This window comes from Mugil cephalus, chromosome 12 (assembly GCF_022458985.1).
Source record: "Mugil cephalus isolate CIBA_MC_2020 chromosome 12, CIBA_Mcephalus_1.1, whole genome shotgun sequence".
Taxonomy (NCBI): domain Eukaryota; kingdom Metazoa; phylum Chordata; class Actinopteri; order Mugiliformes; family Mugilidae; genus Mugil; species Mugil cephalus.
In genome coordinates this window covers 25,808,764-25,820,803 of record NC_061781.1, presented here as the reverse complement: position 1 = coordinate 25,820,803, position 12,040 = coordinate 25,808,764, and the positions used below count along the sequence as shown (strand labels likewise).

Here is a 12,040-nt window from a genome sequence, read left to right as displayed (position 1 = left end):
GACAAGAGCTTGGGGGGATTAACAAGCATTTTGTTTAATTTGTTGCAAAGCAAGAAATACAAAGCAAACAGGCACTCACAGCCATCTTATTCTATAAAACCGATAATAAAAAGGATTCCAAGAGCATATAAGAGTCCAGGATACTGCAAAGGGGGAACTGACATGCATAAAAATAGAATATGCTGTGCTACCTTTTTACTGTGCTATACTGAAGGAACAAAAAATAGAAGTTACAAACCACCAAACACCACTCACACAACACCTCATTTATCTCTCCATTGTTGACAGAAAGGTTTTTATTGGCATCCCCAAACCCTGCCCTGTACCGCGTAGCCAGGAGAAGTGCACAAGGATCACACTACTTACAAAACAGCACCTGTAGAATAAGAAGATTTACATGTAGCGTCATCTTTCTCTCAGTTTCGGTGACGAGGTAGCTAACACTGAGTACTCGACAGTCCTAATGCGTCTCTAACGTTCTACGTGGTTGGTTCAGAGTTTCAGAAAAACACTGGATACAGACGTCAGGTTCATCGAAACCATCTTGAGAAAATCCGTGCGCCTGTGAACGCATCGTCGACTTTCTTTGTTTCCTCAATAGCACCACAATGATGTGTTATATTCAAACATTTATTTAAAAAAAAAACAAAAAAGAATAGAGAAATTTGTAAAAAATAATTTGTAGTGGCAGGATGTTTGATCGTAGCTACAGTGGAATTGTTCTGGGCTTATAAACAGCAGTTATAAGTAAAGGTTTCATATGCTTTGCTAACGCTTAGTGAAATGAACAGATATTTAAAGGTATTTGGAGCTCAAAATGAAGGAAGCTAGAAGTCAAACATACACAAGAAGACAAGGAATGATTCCGATTTTTACCTTTTTTTATGTAAACTCCAAACATTCATACTAACTTACAAATCTTTGGTGTCTTGAGCTGGGTTGAAAGGCACAATAAATATCTTGCCACAGGGCCAGAATAGTCCTCAGTACTCAGTATGTACAATGTGGCTGATCGAGTCAGCTGTCAGTTCAACAGTCTCAGGATCCTCCTCGATGCATCGACCATGACGACTTTACAAGAAGCACACGGGCCCGATTTCAACACCGAACTCTTGATTGGGGCCACCAATGTCCACAGGGGCAATATCCACAATGGGAAGTCTTGCTGTTTTCTGTGTCCTGTACTCAAACACTGTCTTGCCCCAGTTGCCATTCGCTTGCTGTGAAAGAGACACAAAAGAGAAGTTCAGTGACAATTTTTTTTTAACAAGTAGAGAGTGTGTCCAACTAGAGAATGTAGCGTCTGATCTGTCCCTCTATGCTAATTGGTTCTGAGCTGGTCACGTGTTTCATGGGCGCCATGTTGGATACATCTAATCAATATTCACCCATAGAGAAGTGGCAATAACAGAGAATAAAGTTGGATTAAAAGTTAAAATATGCCACAGTGCTCAGCCTACGGCTCCAGCACAGGATCAGGAAAACACGGAGGAAACTCCACCGTTTCCCCAGTGAACAAAAACAGAGAAAGTTATGGAGCAGAAGATTAAAAGGAAGAACTGGACGTCAGCTGGTTTCTCTCTATTATGTGATGAGGTAAATGTCAACGTCTCTGTTTGATGTTTGTTAAGATTTTATATAGAAAAATAAAGTCACACCATCATTAATGTGAACCTTGATCTCAAATGAAGTTTGAAGTTAGCCTAGCCTTATGCTAGCTAGTTATCTAGACTAAAGGCTTAGAAAAATAACAGCCAGCGTCATATATACTGTAAAACCCATGTGTTCATGTATTATATGTCCATGTAGACACATTTAATTTAACTTTACCTCAGTGACTACTAAGTTATTATGGCTAGCGTGCTAATGCTATAATGATAATACTAAATAACAGTAAGACTGATTTAATTTTGACTATTTCTGAGTATTTATAATTTTTCTGAGTAATTTGAACCTTTTAAGGGTGATGGATGAACACGGAGACTGAGGAGAAGGTAAACACAGCTCCATGACTGATGAGGTGATCGGGCTACAAAGCATTTTACAGCTCATTTAAGATATTTAAAGGAAGTAGACGCTGGGATATTTAAGTGAGGACCTTTTACATATTGACAGATGTTGGTAATAACATTTATAGGCCAGTTAATGGTGAAAATAAGACATTTATTTCAACATAGCACATCTGCCCCATAGGGTTACACTGTAGAATCTAACCTCTGATGTAGCAAACATGGCGCCATGGTTTGACTTGGACAGACTCTCTCTAATATACGGCTCTAGTAGCATATGGTGTCTTAGTGAGGTTATTCACTCTTTGTGTCCTATGTTCTAGTAAATCAGCCTAACTGGAAAAAATATATATATAATTTCCAGGAGGAAATAAATAAAAGATTTCTGCACCAAAAGTTTAACAACTCTTTTGAATGTGGTTATTACATATGCACAAAAATCCAAAACGGCACAGTAATTACCGGCACACTAAACACTGATTTATTTTGCACCTGTGTAAAGCTGCATTAGCTGAGTTTGCAGACCCTTGGTCTAGTCCAGGGGTCGGCAACCCGCGGCAACCCGGCAACCCCGCGGCTCTTTCGTTCCTCTGTTGCAGCTCTCTGCGGCGAGCGGTGCGGAGCAACGACACTGATCAAAGCCGTTCACTTTTTCACGCTAACTAACTGCCTCAAAATAGCGGCAACTAGTCACTCATCGGTGAACGAGCGAGAGCTACACAACTGAATGACACTGAATGACATTGAATGCCACACCACACTCACGGTTGTAACATCAAACAACCAAAAAACGCTTAACTCCCACAGTGCATTGCAGCACATTTACTAGTTGCTATCGAGTATTTAATTCAAAGCTATTTTTATTTTAGTGCGTTTGTTTTTAAAAAATATATTTCTAATTCTAAATTTTAATTGATGGTGATCTTTTAACATTAAAATAAAATGTATTTAATTTTTTGTCGCTCAAAATATACGTCACAACTACCGACGTGCGACGCCCCCCGGAAGTTCCAGCCCGCTATTTATTGGACCTTTCTTCCCCAGGTAAGACAACCACGCATACATCCCTGTTATGTTACATAAATTCAATTTCGTTTTCTCTGTAGCAGTTATTTCATTTCATAAATGCAACTCACTATAGACCTGTCATAGAGGTGAAAACGATATATGCAGTGTTATCTTCATTTTAGATGTAAAGGGGTTTTGTGACTCCCAGTGTTTTCTTTTCTGTGGGAAACGGATCCAAATGGCTCTTTGAGTGTTGAAGGTTGCCGACCCTGGTCAATATCACATCTAAGTCCAGTATTTTCTTCCCTATAGAAACAAATATCATTCTCCTCTGCTACTAAATGTTCAGTGTTTTCACTGGACAGTCAGTGACTATGTTTTGCCCCAGTGTTTGGAGCTTAGTGGGTGAAAATAAAATAAAAAAAGTGGATGGTTTTCCTTAAAAAGTGGGGCCTACTGAGGCTTAGCAATAACAGAAACCAAATGTTCAGCTGAAAAGATGTTTAAAACAACCTAGAATTCACTTTCAACATTCTCTATTAAGAAATAAAATAGGAACATATTTTGATTAATTGTTTGGTATTTTAAAAATGAAATGATCATTTTGACCAGGAACAGTATTCTGATTGATTTTGCATGTTAGTGCTAACTAGTGCTAACTCAGTGGTGTCAGTCAGTGGATGGGATTTGCTGTGAAAAAGGAAAACAACACTCACTGAGCAGGAGTCTTGCACCACGGTGTATCTGAAGCGGTTGTTTCCCTCTGCTTTGAGCTCCAGGTCGTTGGAGCCTTTGAGGATCAGAGCTTTCTTCAGGTTGCCCGTCTTCTCGTCCTTGTAGGCCACAGAGTTCTTGCAGTGGTAGGTGATGGACTGGGACGCCTCTTTGGAGAGCAGGCGGATGAAAGTCATCTGCACTGTGACAGAGTTGGCCGACTGATCTTTGTTGCCATAAGTGAACTAGAAACACAAATACAGCAAGTTAATGCAGGTGCCACTGCACACGTAATGAATGTTTTCCTCAGTCCACCTGTAGATGGGTTTTAAATGTTCCAATATACATTGCCTGGCCTAGAAAAAGTCTCCACCAGATTATAGTTAGTCTCCTGTTGCATAATTAGTTCATGGGTGATTCTCTTCAACAAATTATTGAAGCCCAACTGATGCAATGAGGAGCTTCTCATTTCTTCAACAACCATGTGGAAAGACACATCCCGTGGAGGTGGAGAAGATGTTAGTCTGTTTGAAAAGGGTCAAATCATTGGCTGCATCAAGAAGAGAAAACACCAATTGAAGCAAAAACTACTAAAGCTGGGTTAAGAACAGCATAATTAAAAACTAGAAGGATAGTGGGGAACCATGTGATGGGGCACCAGGGTATATATGGAATGACCAGGTTATTCCATCCAAGAAGTTTTTCTTCCATATCCCAAGATGAACGCCAGGATTCATGGGGCTCAAATAGTGGAAGAGTGGTTCAGGGAGCATGAGACAAGATTATTCCCACCACTAAGTCTAGACCTGAACTCCATAGAGAATTTTTGGGATGAGCTGGAGAAGACTTTGATCAGTGGCCAGACTCCAACATCATCAATACAAGATATGAATCCAAAACACTGGATAGAATAAATCTGGTGACATTGTAGAAGCTTCTTATTGAATCAGTTCCACAGAGAATGGCGCTGGAATCAAAGCTGGTTGATTTTTTTCTATCCATGCTGTGTCTATTCTCTCTGCTCACCTGTGTTCCACGGTTGATGTCAGCCCCGAACCACACAGGTTTGTTCCGGGAAGAACTCCACCACACTTTACGAGGTATAGTGGATGGGTTAGCAGAGATGCACGTCTCTCCGGTGTCCATGTTGCAGTCCACCTCGATGGCATCTTCTGAACTGCCTTGGTTCGGGTCCACCCAGTACTTGCCTACATGACAAAAATAATAATAATGATCAGGATGGGGATAGGAGATAGGGGCCTTTAATCACAGAGCTGGTGAATACTCTCCTGTCACTTACCGCTTTTCTTCATGGGGTAGCATCTCTTCAGGTCGTCGCAGGTCCTGGCCGGGTGTTTCCTGCTGCCGTCTGGGCTCTTCATGCTGTCGATCTGGCTGCTTAGGGCCTTCAGTGTGGCCTGAACGCCAGGGTCCACAGGTACGATGGTGGAGGAGTTGCTGTTGGGCAGTGCCTCGTCCTCGCTAAACTCTGGAGGGGGAGGGGGCCCAGAGTCGTAGTCCTGGTTGCCAAAGAGGTCATCCATTGCAGCCGTGGGAGGTCCTGGAGGACCAGGAGGGCCTGGGGGTCCGGGCTCTCCTGGAGGTCCCTGTGGAGTATTTTATAATAGTTATTTTTTTTATGTAGTTTTATGTAGACCCTTTGCGAAGGCTTATTACTCCCTATTTACCAAACATCTGTTGAAAAGATGTTCAGCTCTTTAACAACTGCCTCGTCTGGATAATTGCAACAAGATTCTATTCGTTTCACACACTCTCTTCACTGGATAATGAGCCCATACCTCTGGTCCTATTTCTCCACTGAAGCCACGAGTTCCTGGTGGTCCCATTGGTCCCGGTTGTCCCATGTATCCTTCCTTTCCATGAGGCCCAATAGGTCCAGGAGGCCCCTAAATCACATTCCAGTAGAGAGTTATTAACTGTTAACTTAAGAAAATTTGGAAATTAATTCCAAAAGGACAGCATATATGAATTTATAGTCAGCCATGTTTGTTTCGGAAAACAAATGCAACAGCAGCATTTACCCTCGGGCCACTTGGTCCAACAATTCCTGGAGCTCCCTGCTCACCAGTTGTACCCTGAAAGCAAGAAATGAATATTTATTCACTCACACTTGATGACTGTGACCTGTTTATTGTACTCAAGTAGAAAACCTTACACCACGACTCTATACTGTTTCTCTCTTCTTCAAAACAAAAGGCCAAGTGGCAGTGAGGTGACAAAACCATCGAATCACAGAAAATGGGGTTTTGACTCTTTTTTTGATGTCTTACAGATTGATGGTTATTCTTTCTACTGTGGGTGGGGTTCATATTAAAAAACAGTGTGTCATATATCTCTGAGATCTGTCCTGAAGCTGATTAGCTCAGGGTTTTGCAAGTTCACAACTGTCACAGTCAGCACTGTGGTGTGTCTTAATAAACACAGGAATCATTCCTCCAGTTGATATAAACCCTTTCGTATTTACTCTAAGTGATTCAGTCTATCGGTATACTCCAGTTTTTGTCTGAAGCTAATGTGAGGTAGTTTGAGTTAAATTAATCAGATTTATGAAACGTTATCATTATCATGGGCATTTAATTTCACGCAAGAGTTTTCAACTGTCACAATATTGAAATATTGAAAGAAAGTGCGTTAAACTTGTGACTATAAGAAGTACATGGTCCAGTATGACACTGCAAGTATTCTCACTAAAATAAAATAAAAAATCCTTCATCTACCAATGACGATGATCAGAATTTAAAATACTGACAAAAGCTCATTAAAAGGCAAATGGTAAAGCTAAAACTTTCTCTCTGGATTTGCATGTCCGAACACATCTGGCTAAAGTGCATCTAAATAGAGTCACTTTATAAAATGGGAGGAAATCTGAAAGCCAACGTAACCAGATTGCTGAGAATCACTTTAACTTACTGGAGGTCCAGGAAGACCCTGCAAACCAGTGAATCCTCTGTGTCCCTTCTGTCCTCTCTCTCCGTGGTCACCCAAGTCACCCTTGTCTCCTCTTGGTCCTTGGGGTCCCTGATTAGGGAATGATTTAACACATTTAAGAATTATAATAATTATTTATTGTCTCTGAATGGATGAGGTTCATCTCAATACATCTGACAAGACTGTTTAGATTTGTAAATCAACAGTGTTGCATAGACTATATAGATCAGCAAACCAGAATATTTCACATGACCTCAGGATGGAGACTCACCACTAATCCTCTCTTTCCAGCTGAGCCAGGAGGTCCAGCAGGTCCTCTTGAGCCCTGAGAATGAGCAAATGTATTAAAAGGCCTTTGAGGAAATGGACATCTGCCAACACTGAGAGACTATCTTCACCCTCACCCCTCAATGACTCTGAAACATATCATTACCAATCCTAGTGTAAAAAGTAAACCCAGAGAGACAGAGAAAAATGAAAAACTTACAGACTCTCCTCTCCTTCCAGCGTCACCTGGTGCACCAACAGGACCAGGAGGTCCAGGAAGTCCCTGAGGACCGACTAAGCCCTCTGGACCAGGATCTCCTCGTGCTCCCTGGAAATTAAACAGCTGTCAATCGTTTGCAATATGTAAAGCAGCACTTAGATTACGGTGTGTTTCTCTTTGCCTCTTACCCTTTGTCCCAGAACGCCGTCCTTTCCTGGTGGGCCGTCAGATCCTGCAGGACCCTGATAAAAGAAAAAGAAAAACATGATGGCTGCTTTGGTAATGTACTGTAACTTGGGCACCAGAGCTAATTAATGAACTTACGTCAGGACCAGGATCACCACGAGGTCCGTTAGCACCAGGAACACCAACTGGACCTGGGGGGCCTTTATCTCCAGCTTGTCCTGTGGATCCCTGCTTTCCTGGTGGACCCTGCTCAAAGAAAAACAGGCAACTAATGATGCAAACACACACATACATGTACCAACTACACACTGAAGGAGAAATTAAATGAAATGCACTAGCCAGTGGGACAGTTAGGACCTTAATATGTGTCATATCTTAATATGTAACATGTTTTGGTGACATTGTGGAGAGGACTTTGATTATACACACCCCTGGTCCTGGAAGGCCTGGCATCCCACGCTCTCCTCTCTGACCAGGAAGACCCACAATGCCTCTCTGTCCTGTAGTTCCAGCTGGGCCTGGAGGACCATCAGGACCCTAAAGCAGATACCAGACAAGACAACAGCCATCCCACTTACTTCAAATCACTTTGTGGATAAAAAGAAACAATATATCTCAGATTATTTGAACATATTAAACAATAAGACCAGTTCAAAATGAACAAATGTATTTTGCTTAAACTTGCATCCATTGCCCTTCAAATATTGTTGCAATTTTACCAAAACCTAAAACTCCCTCCAATAACCACTGATGGTGAGAGATATATACAATGTGTGGTCTTCATGTATGTTAAACTTAAAAATCTTAAAAAATAACGTCTGTTTACAGTGGGGCCGTCTTCTCCAGAGTCTCCCTTGTCTCCTGGGCTCCCTGGTGGTCCCGCAGGTCCCCGCTCTCCCTGTTTTCCTGGCGATCCGTGATCTCCACGGAGTCCAGGAGGACCTTCCTTTCCCGGAGGCCCCAGAGGTCCAGGTTCTCCAACTGGACCCTGGTGGTAGCGGTTACAGACATAAAATAGATGTTTGTAAAGACAATGTGCTTGAGTACTCAGAACATTTAAAGAATAGCTAACTGGGGTGATTGTTCCAGGTATTTAGACTTACTAAGTAAGTAAATTAGGGCACACTTACAGTTGGTCCGGGTGGTCCAACTCTTCCTGCAGAACCAGGGAAACCAGTGGGGCCCTGCAAATAGAATAATAATATTTACTGTTTGGAAAAATCTCACACAAAAAAATTCATTGGGATGCATGGAATAAGTCTTCCTGTCAACATGAAATAATTTCTTTGTCTACTTTCACACTGTGATAACATTTATAATGTAATAATGAAATGCTCTTACTGGTGCACCCTGTGTTCCTCTTCCTCCTTTCAATCCAGCGACACCAACTGGGCCCTTGGAATAAACCCACACTTCATTAAAAAATGATTCCTCTGCATAAGAATGTGCAATAAAGCCGAAGCTCGCTCCTCTGGAACTCAGAGCTCAGACAACTAATGATAAACAGTGAATTCATAAACTTAAACAATTTCCAGGGAGGTTAAAGTATCGCATGGCAGACTGCAATAAAATGTGGCCATGCAGCTTTATGATTGTAACTCACTGGAGGTCCGTGAGCTCCGGCCAAGCCCTGTGGTCCTGGAGAACCAGCGTCTCCCTTCTGGCCTTGCTCACCAGGCTCTCCCTTGACTCCAGGTTGGCCATCAGGACCCTTTAAAGTGTTAGAAATATTGTCACAAATCATTTCTCATCCTATCAACTCCGGGGGCATCATTAAAAGAAACAAATATGTTAAGGAAAGAGGGCCATTCAGATCTACTTACAGGAGGACCAGCAAATCCAACAGCACCAATCGGGCCAGGGTCACCTCTTGCTCCCTGCAGCACAACAGATGTGTTTGTATCAAAGTACTTTACAGCAGCTTATACTTGATATACTGTCGCGCAATAAGCATAGATGGAATGTGTAAGATGAAAGCAAATCAGGGGTACACACAGGCCCTCCTCTGGAGCCTGGGGGTCCATGTGGTCCTTTGGGTCCAGGTTCTCCCTGTAAAGAAGTCACATATTTATGGTCAGTTACTGCATTGCTGCATAAAACCTATATTCTGTGTAAATCCTGATATATTCCTTAAACACAGCATCTACTGAAAAGAGAGACCGTACCTTCTCACCACTGGGTCCAGCAGGTCCTAGTGGGCCAACAGGACCTGGGGCTCCCTGTTGACAGAAAATAGAGGGGGATCTCTAAGTACCAGCATCACTCTTTGTTAAATGTTACCTGTGCAGTCATGTCAGCAGGCACATTTCATGGAACAAGCTGTGGCTGGCCTTGAGCTTGCATAAATACATCATCATATGCAGTTTACTTTAGTCATACAAGGGTAAATGTAATGTCTTTGTTCAGAGTTGAACCAAGACTAAGCCAGTGACAGGTGTCTTGCTTACTCTTGCACCGTCGTTTCCAGCTGTACCTTCTGTTCCTTTCTCACCAATTGCTCCCTGAACACAGAAAAGAAAAATCAGTCACGACCCTTATTTACCATTAATCACAGAAATTTAGAGTCCTTGATCTCTCTGCATATTCATTTTTGCAAAGAATACAACACAAACTTACTCTGTCGCCCTTAGGCCCAGGAGGCCCAGAGATGCCTCTTTCTCCCGGCATTCCTTGAAGACCTGGAGGCCCCACATCACCCAAGGCACCAGGAGGGCCAGGACTACCCTTCAGTGATAAACATCGAGGTCAGTGTATTGTCCCAAATCAGTCCACAGTTTTGTTGTACATGTAGACAGTACTGCTATCATAGTACCTTCGGTCCATCTGGCCCAGGTGCACCAGGAATTCCTTTGGGTCCCTGTAGACCAGTTAAACCGAGCTCTCCTCTCTCCCCAGGGACACCACGCTCTCCCTAGAAAACATTTACCATCAGTTACTTCTCTGGTAGACTGTCACTGTCCACCTTAGATTAATGGAAATAAATGCAGTACACCTACCCGTGGTCCAATCTGACCCACAGCTCCAAGCTCACCAGGAATACCCTGAAACAAAAAAGACACAAGTATGACTTATAGTCCAAACTACTTTTAATAAACTGAACACAGTATGAGATGTTGCTACAATCTGCATAAATTTTGTTGGGCTCACTTGATCTCCTGGTTTTCCAGGCTCTCCAGGGGGGCCTTGGTTTCCAGGCAAACCCTGAGAACACAAAAGAATGGTCAAAGATCGCCACCAGAGCTCATTTCCAGCAGATAATTATTTTAAACCATCTAGCATTTACCCAGCATTTAGAGATTTTATTAGAAGCCAAAAACAATTACTCACCTGGAATCCGTTTACACCTGGAGGGCCCTGCTCTCCTCTGTCGCCTGCAACACCCTTTGAGAGATGACATTTGTGTCTGTTTCATTCGCAATAACAATAAAAATATCTCCTAGCAAATAATGTGAAAGAATAAAAATCAGACACTTACTGCTGGACCAGGGGGGCCTGCAGGGCCAACTTCTCCATCTTTCCCTGGGGGACCCTAAAGACAAAGGAAATGTCAACAAACTGATCCATTTCACACCTGGAGTGGTGTCACATAAAAGTGGGCTATCATTGAAAACAAATACAAAACACAAGGCAGAAATACTACTAATTTTGTTGCATACACAATATAATATCAGAGAGGTTATACTGCTTATGTCTTTTCTTGCTGATGGCAAACCAAAGTGAACATTCTTAAGGAGTACTCACTCGTTGGCCTGGGACTCCTGCAGATCCCTGTTCACCTGTCTTTCCTGGATCACCCTTTGAGAATGAAACATTTTGGATTAGACAGTGAGCAGTAGATGAGCTGACTATTAACAAGTCTTTTTGAGTGACTCTGCAGCCTTACATTGAAGCCCTTGGGGCCCGGTACTCCCATGGTTCCTGCAGGTCCTCTGTTTCCAATGGATCCTGCAGGGCCTGGACGACCATCTTCACCTGGGGCGCCCTTGATAAGATGCAAACCATACATTGCTTCAGCCAAAAAGTCTAAATTTACTGTGACCTTAAACAAATTAGTCCAGTGTATCATTTGTGATTAAGCACTGCAACCTACCAGTGGTCCTGGTTTGCCCTCGGCCCCCTGGACTCCTGGGGTACCAGTGAGACCCTGTGCAAAAATGATCAGAACTTGAGTGTTGGAAATTGAGGACACAGAAATAAACATTCACATGCTGTGAATGGGATGAAGGATACTGTAGCTTTAAAGTAAAATGTAGAGCTTTTGTGTTACCCTTGCACCTGGTAGACCAGGCTCTCCTGTACGACCTGGGTCTCCTAGAGAACCTTTCGGTCCTGGTGGGCCTGATGTTCCACGATCTCCTTGAGCTCCCTTTCAAAAAATAAGTAGACAATAATGTCCTCTGTTTACTTGTGAAAACATCAAGCAGAAAACTATGTATTTACAAAACAACTGGAATTATTTCTATTTTACTTTCTTGACTAGTAGGAGATCTATGTACCTTTGGTCCCGGCAGTCCATCAGCACCAGGAAATCCTCTGTTTCCAGGAGCTCCCTGAAAAACAAGTCACATTTTAGATTCTCTTTGATTCGCATTAAACCATATCAGTGTAGTAGTAGAAACTATTCTACTGGATAATTTGATTCTCCAGACCGCCTAATTTCTGAACTGTGTAAGGAGACTACACCATC

The 12,040-nt window shown here is 42.5% G+C and overlaps 1 protein-coding gene across 1 annotated transcript in view; it reads right to left on the bottom strand.

The window, feature by feature from the left end:
* Positions 1 to 9: 9 nt before the first annotated feature.
* Positions 10 to 12,040, bottom strand: part of col5a2a (collagen, type V, alpha 2a) — a 36,206-nt gene continuing 24,175 nt past the window's right edge. Inside the window, exons 24-54 of the mRNA XM_047601408.1 lie at positions 11,850 to 11,903; positions 11,621 to 11,719; positions 11,444 to 11,497; positions 11,237 to 11,335; positions 11,095 to 11,148; positions 10,829 to 10,882; positions 10,681 to 10,734; positions 10,501 to 10,554; positions 10,350 to 10,394; positions 10,166 to 10,264; positions 9,970 to 10,077; positions 9,801 to 9,854; positions 9,519 to 9,572; positions 9,349 to 9,402; positions 9,177 to 9,230; positions 8,957 to 9,064; positions 8,695 to 8,748; positions 8,484 to 8,537; positions 8,180 to 8,341; positions 7,783 to 7,890; positions 7,492 to 7,599; positions 7,356 to 7,409; positions 7,168 to 7,275; positions 6,952 to 7,005; positions 6,663 to 6,770; positions 5,774 to 5,827; positions 5,531 to 5,638; positions 5,032 to 5,338; positions 4,758 to 4,939; positions 3,734 to 3,976; positions 10 to 1,220 (exon numbers count right to left, since the gene is read on the bottom strand). Of these exons, the coding sequence (XP_047457364.1) occupies positions 1,074 to 1,220; positions 3,734 to 3,976; positions 4,758 to 4,939; positions 5,032 to 5,338; positions 5,531 to 5,638; positions 5,774 to 5,827; positions 6,663 to 6,770; positions 6,952 to 7,005; positions 7,168 to 7,275; positions 7,356 to 7,409; positions 7,492 to 7,599; positions 7,783 to 7,890; positions 8,180 to 8,341; positions 8,484 to 8,537; positions 8,695 to 8,748; positions 8,957 to 9,064; positions 9,177 to 9,230; positions 9,349 to 9,402; positions 9,519 to 9,572; positions 9,801 to 9,854; positions 9,970 to 10,077; positions 10,166 to 10,264; positions 10,350 to 10,394; positions 10,501 to 10,554; positions 10,681 to 10,734; positions 10,829 to 10,882; positions 11,095 to 11,148; positions 11,237 to 11,335; positions 11,444 to 11,497; positions 11,621 to 11,719; positions 11,850 to 11,903 (2,949 nt within the window). The 3' untranslated portion in view covers positions 10 to 1,073. The remainder of the gene's footprint in view (positions 1,221 to 3,733; positions 3,977 to 4,757; positions 4,940 to 5,031; positions 5,339 to 5,530; positions 5,639 to 5,773; positions 5,828 to 6,662; positions 6,771 to 6,951; positions 7,006 to 7,167; positions 7,276 to 7,355; positions 7,410 to 7,491; positions 7,600 to 7,782; positions 7,891 to 8,179; positions 8,342 to 8,483; positions 8,538 to 8,694; positions 8,749 to 8,956; positions 9,065 to 9,176; positions 9,231 to 9,348; positions 9,403 to 9,518; positions 9,573 to 9,800; positions 9,855 to 9,969; positions 10,078 to 10,165; positions 10,265 to 10,349; positions 10,395 to 10,500; positions 10,555 to 10,680; positions 10,735 to 10,828; positions 10,883 to 11,094; positions 11,149 to 11,236; positions 11,336 to 11,443; positions 11,498 to 11,620; positions 11,720 to 11,849; positions 11,904 to 12,040) is intronic.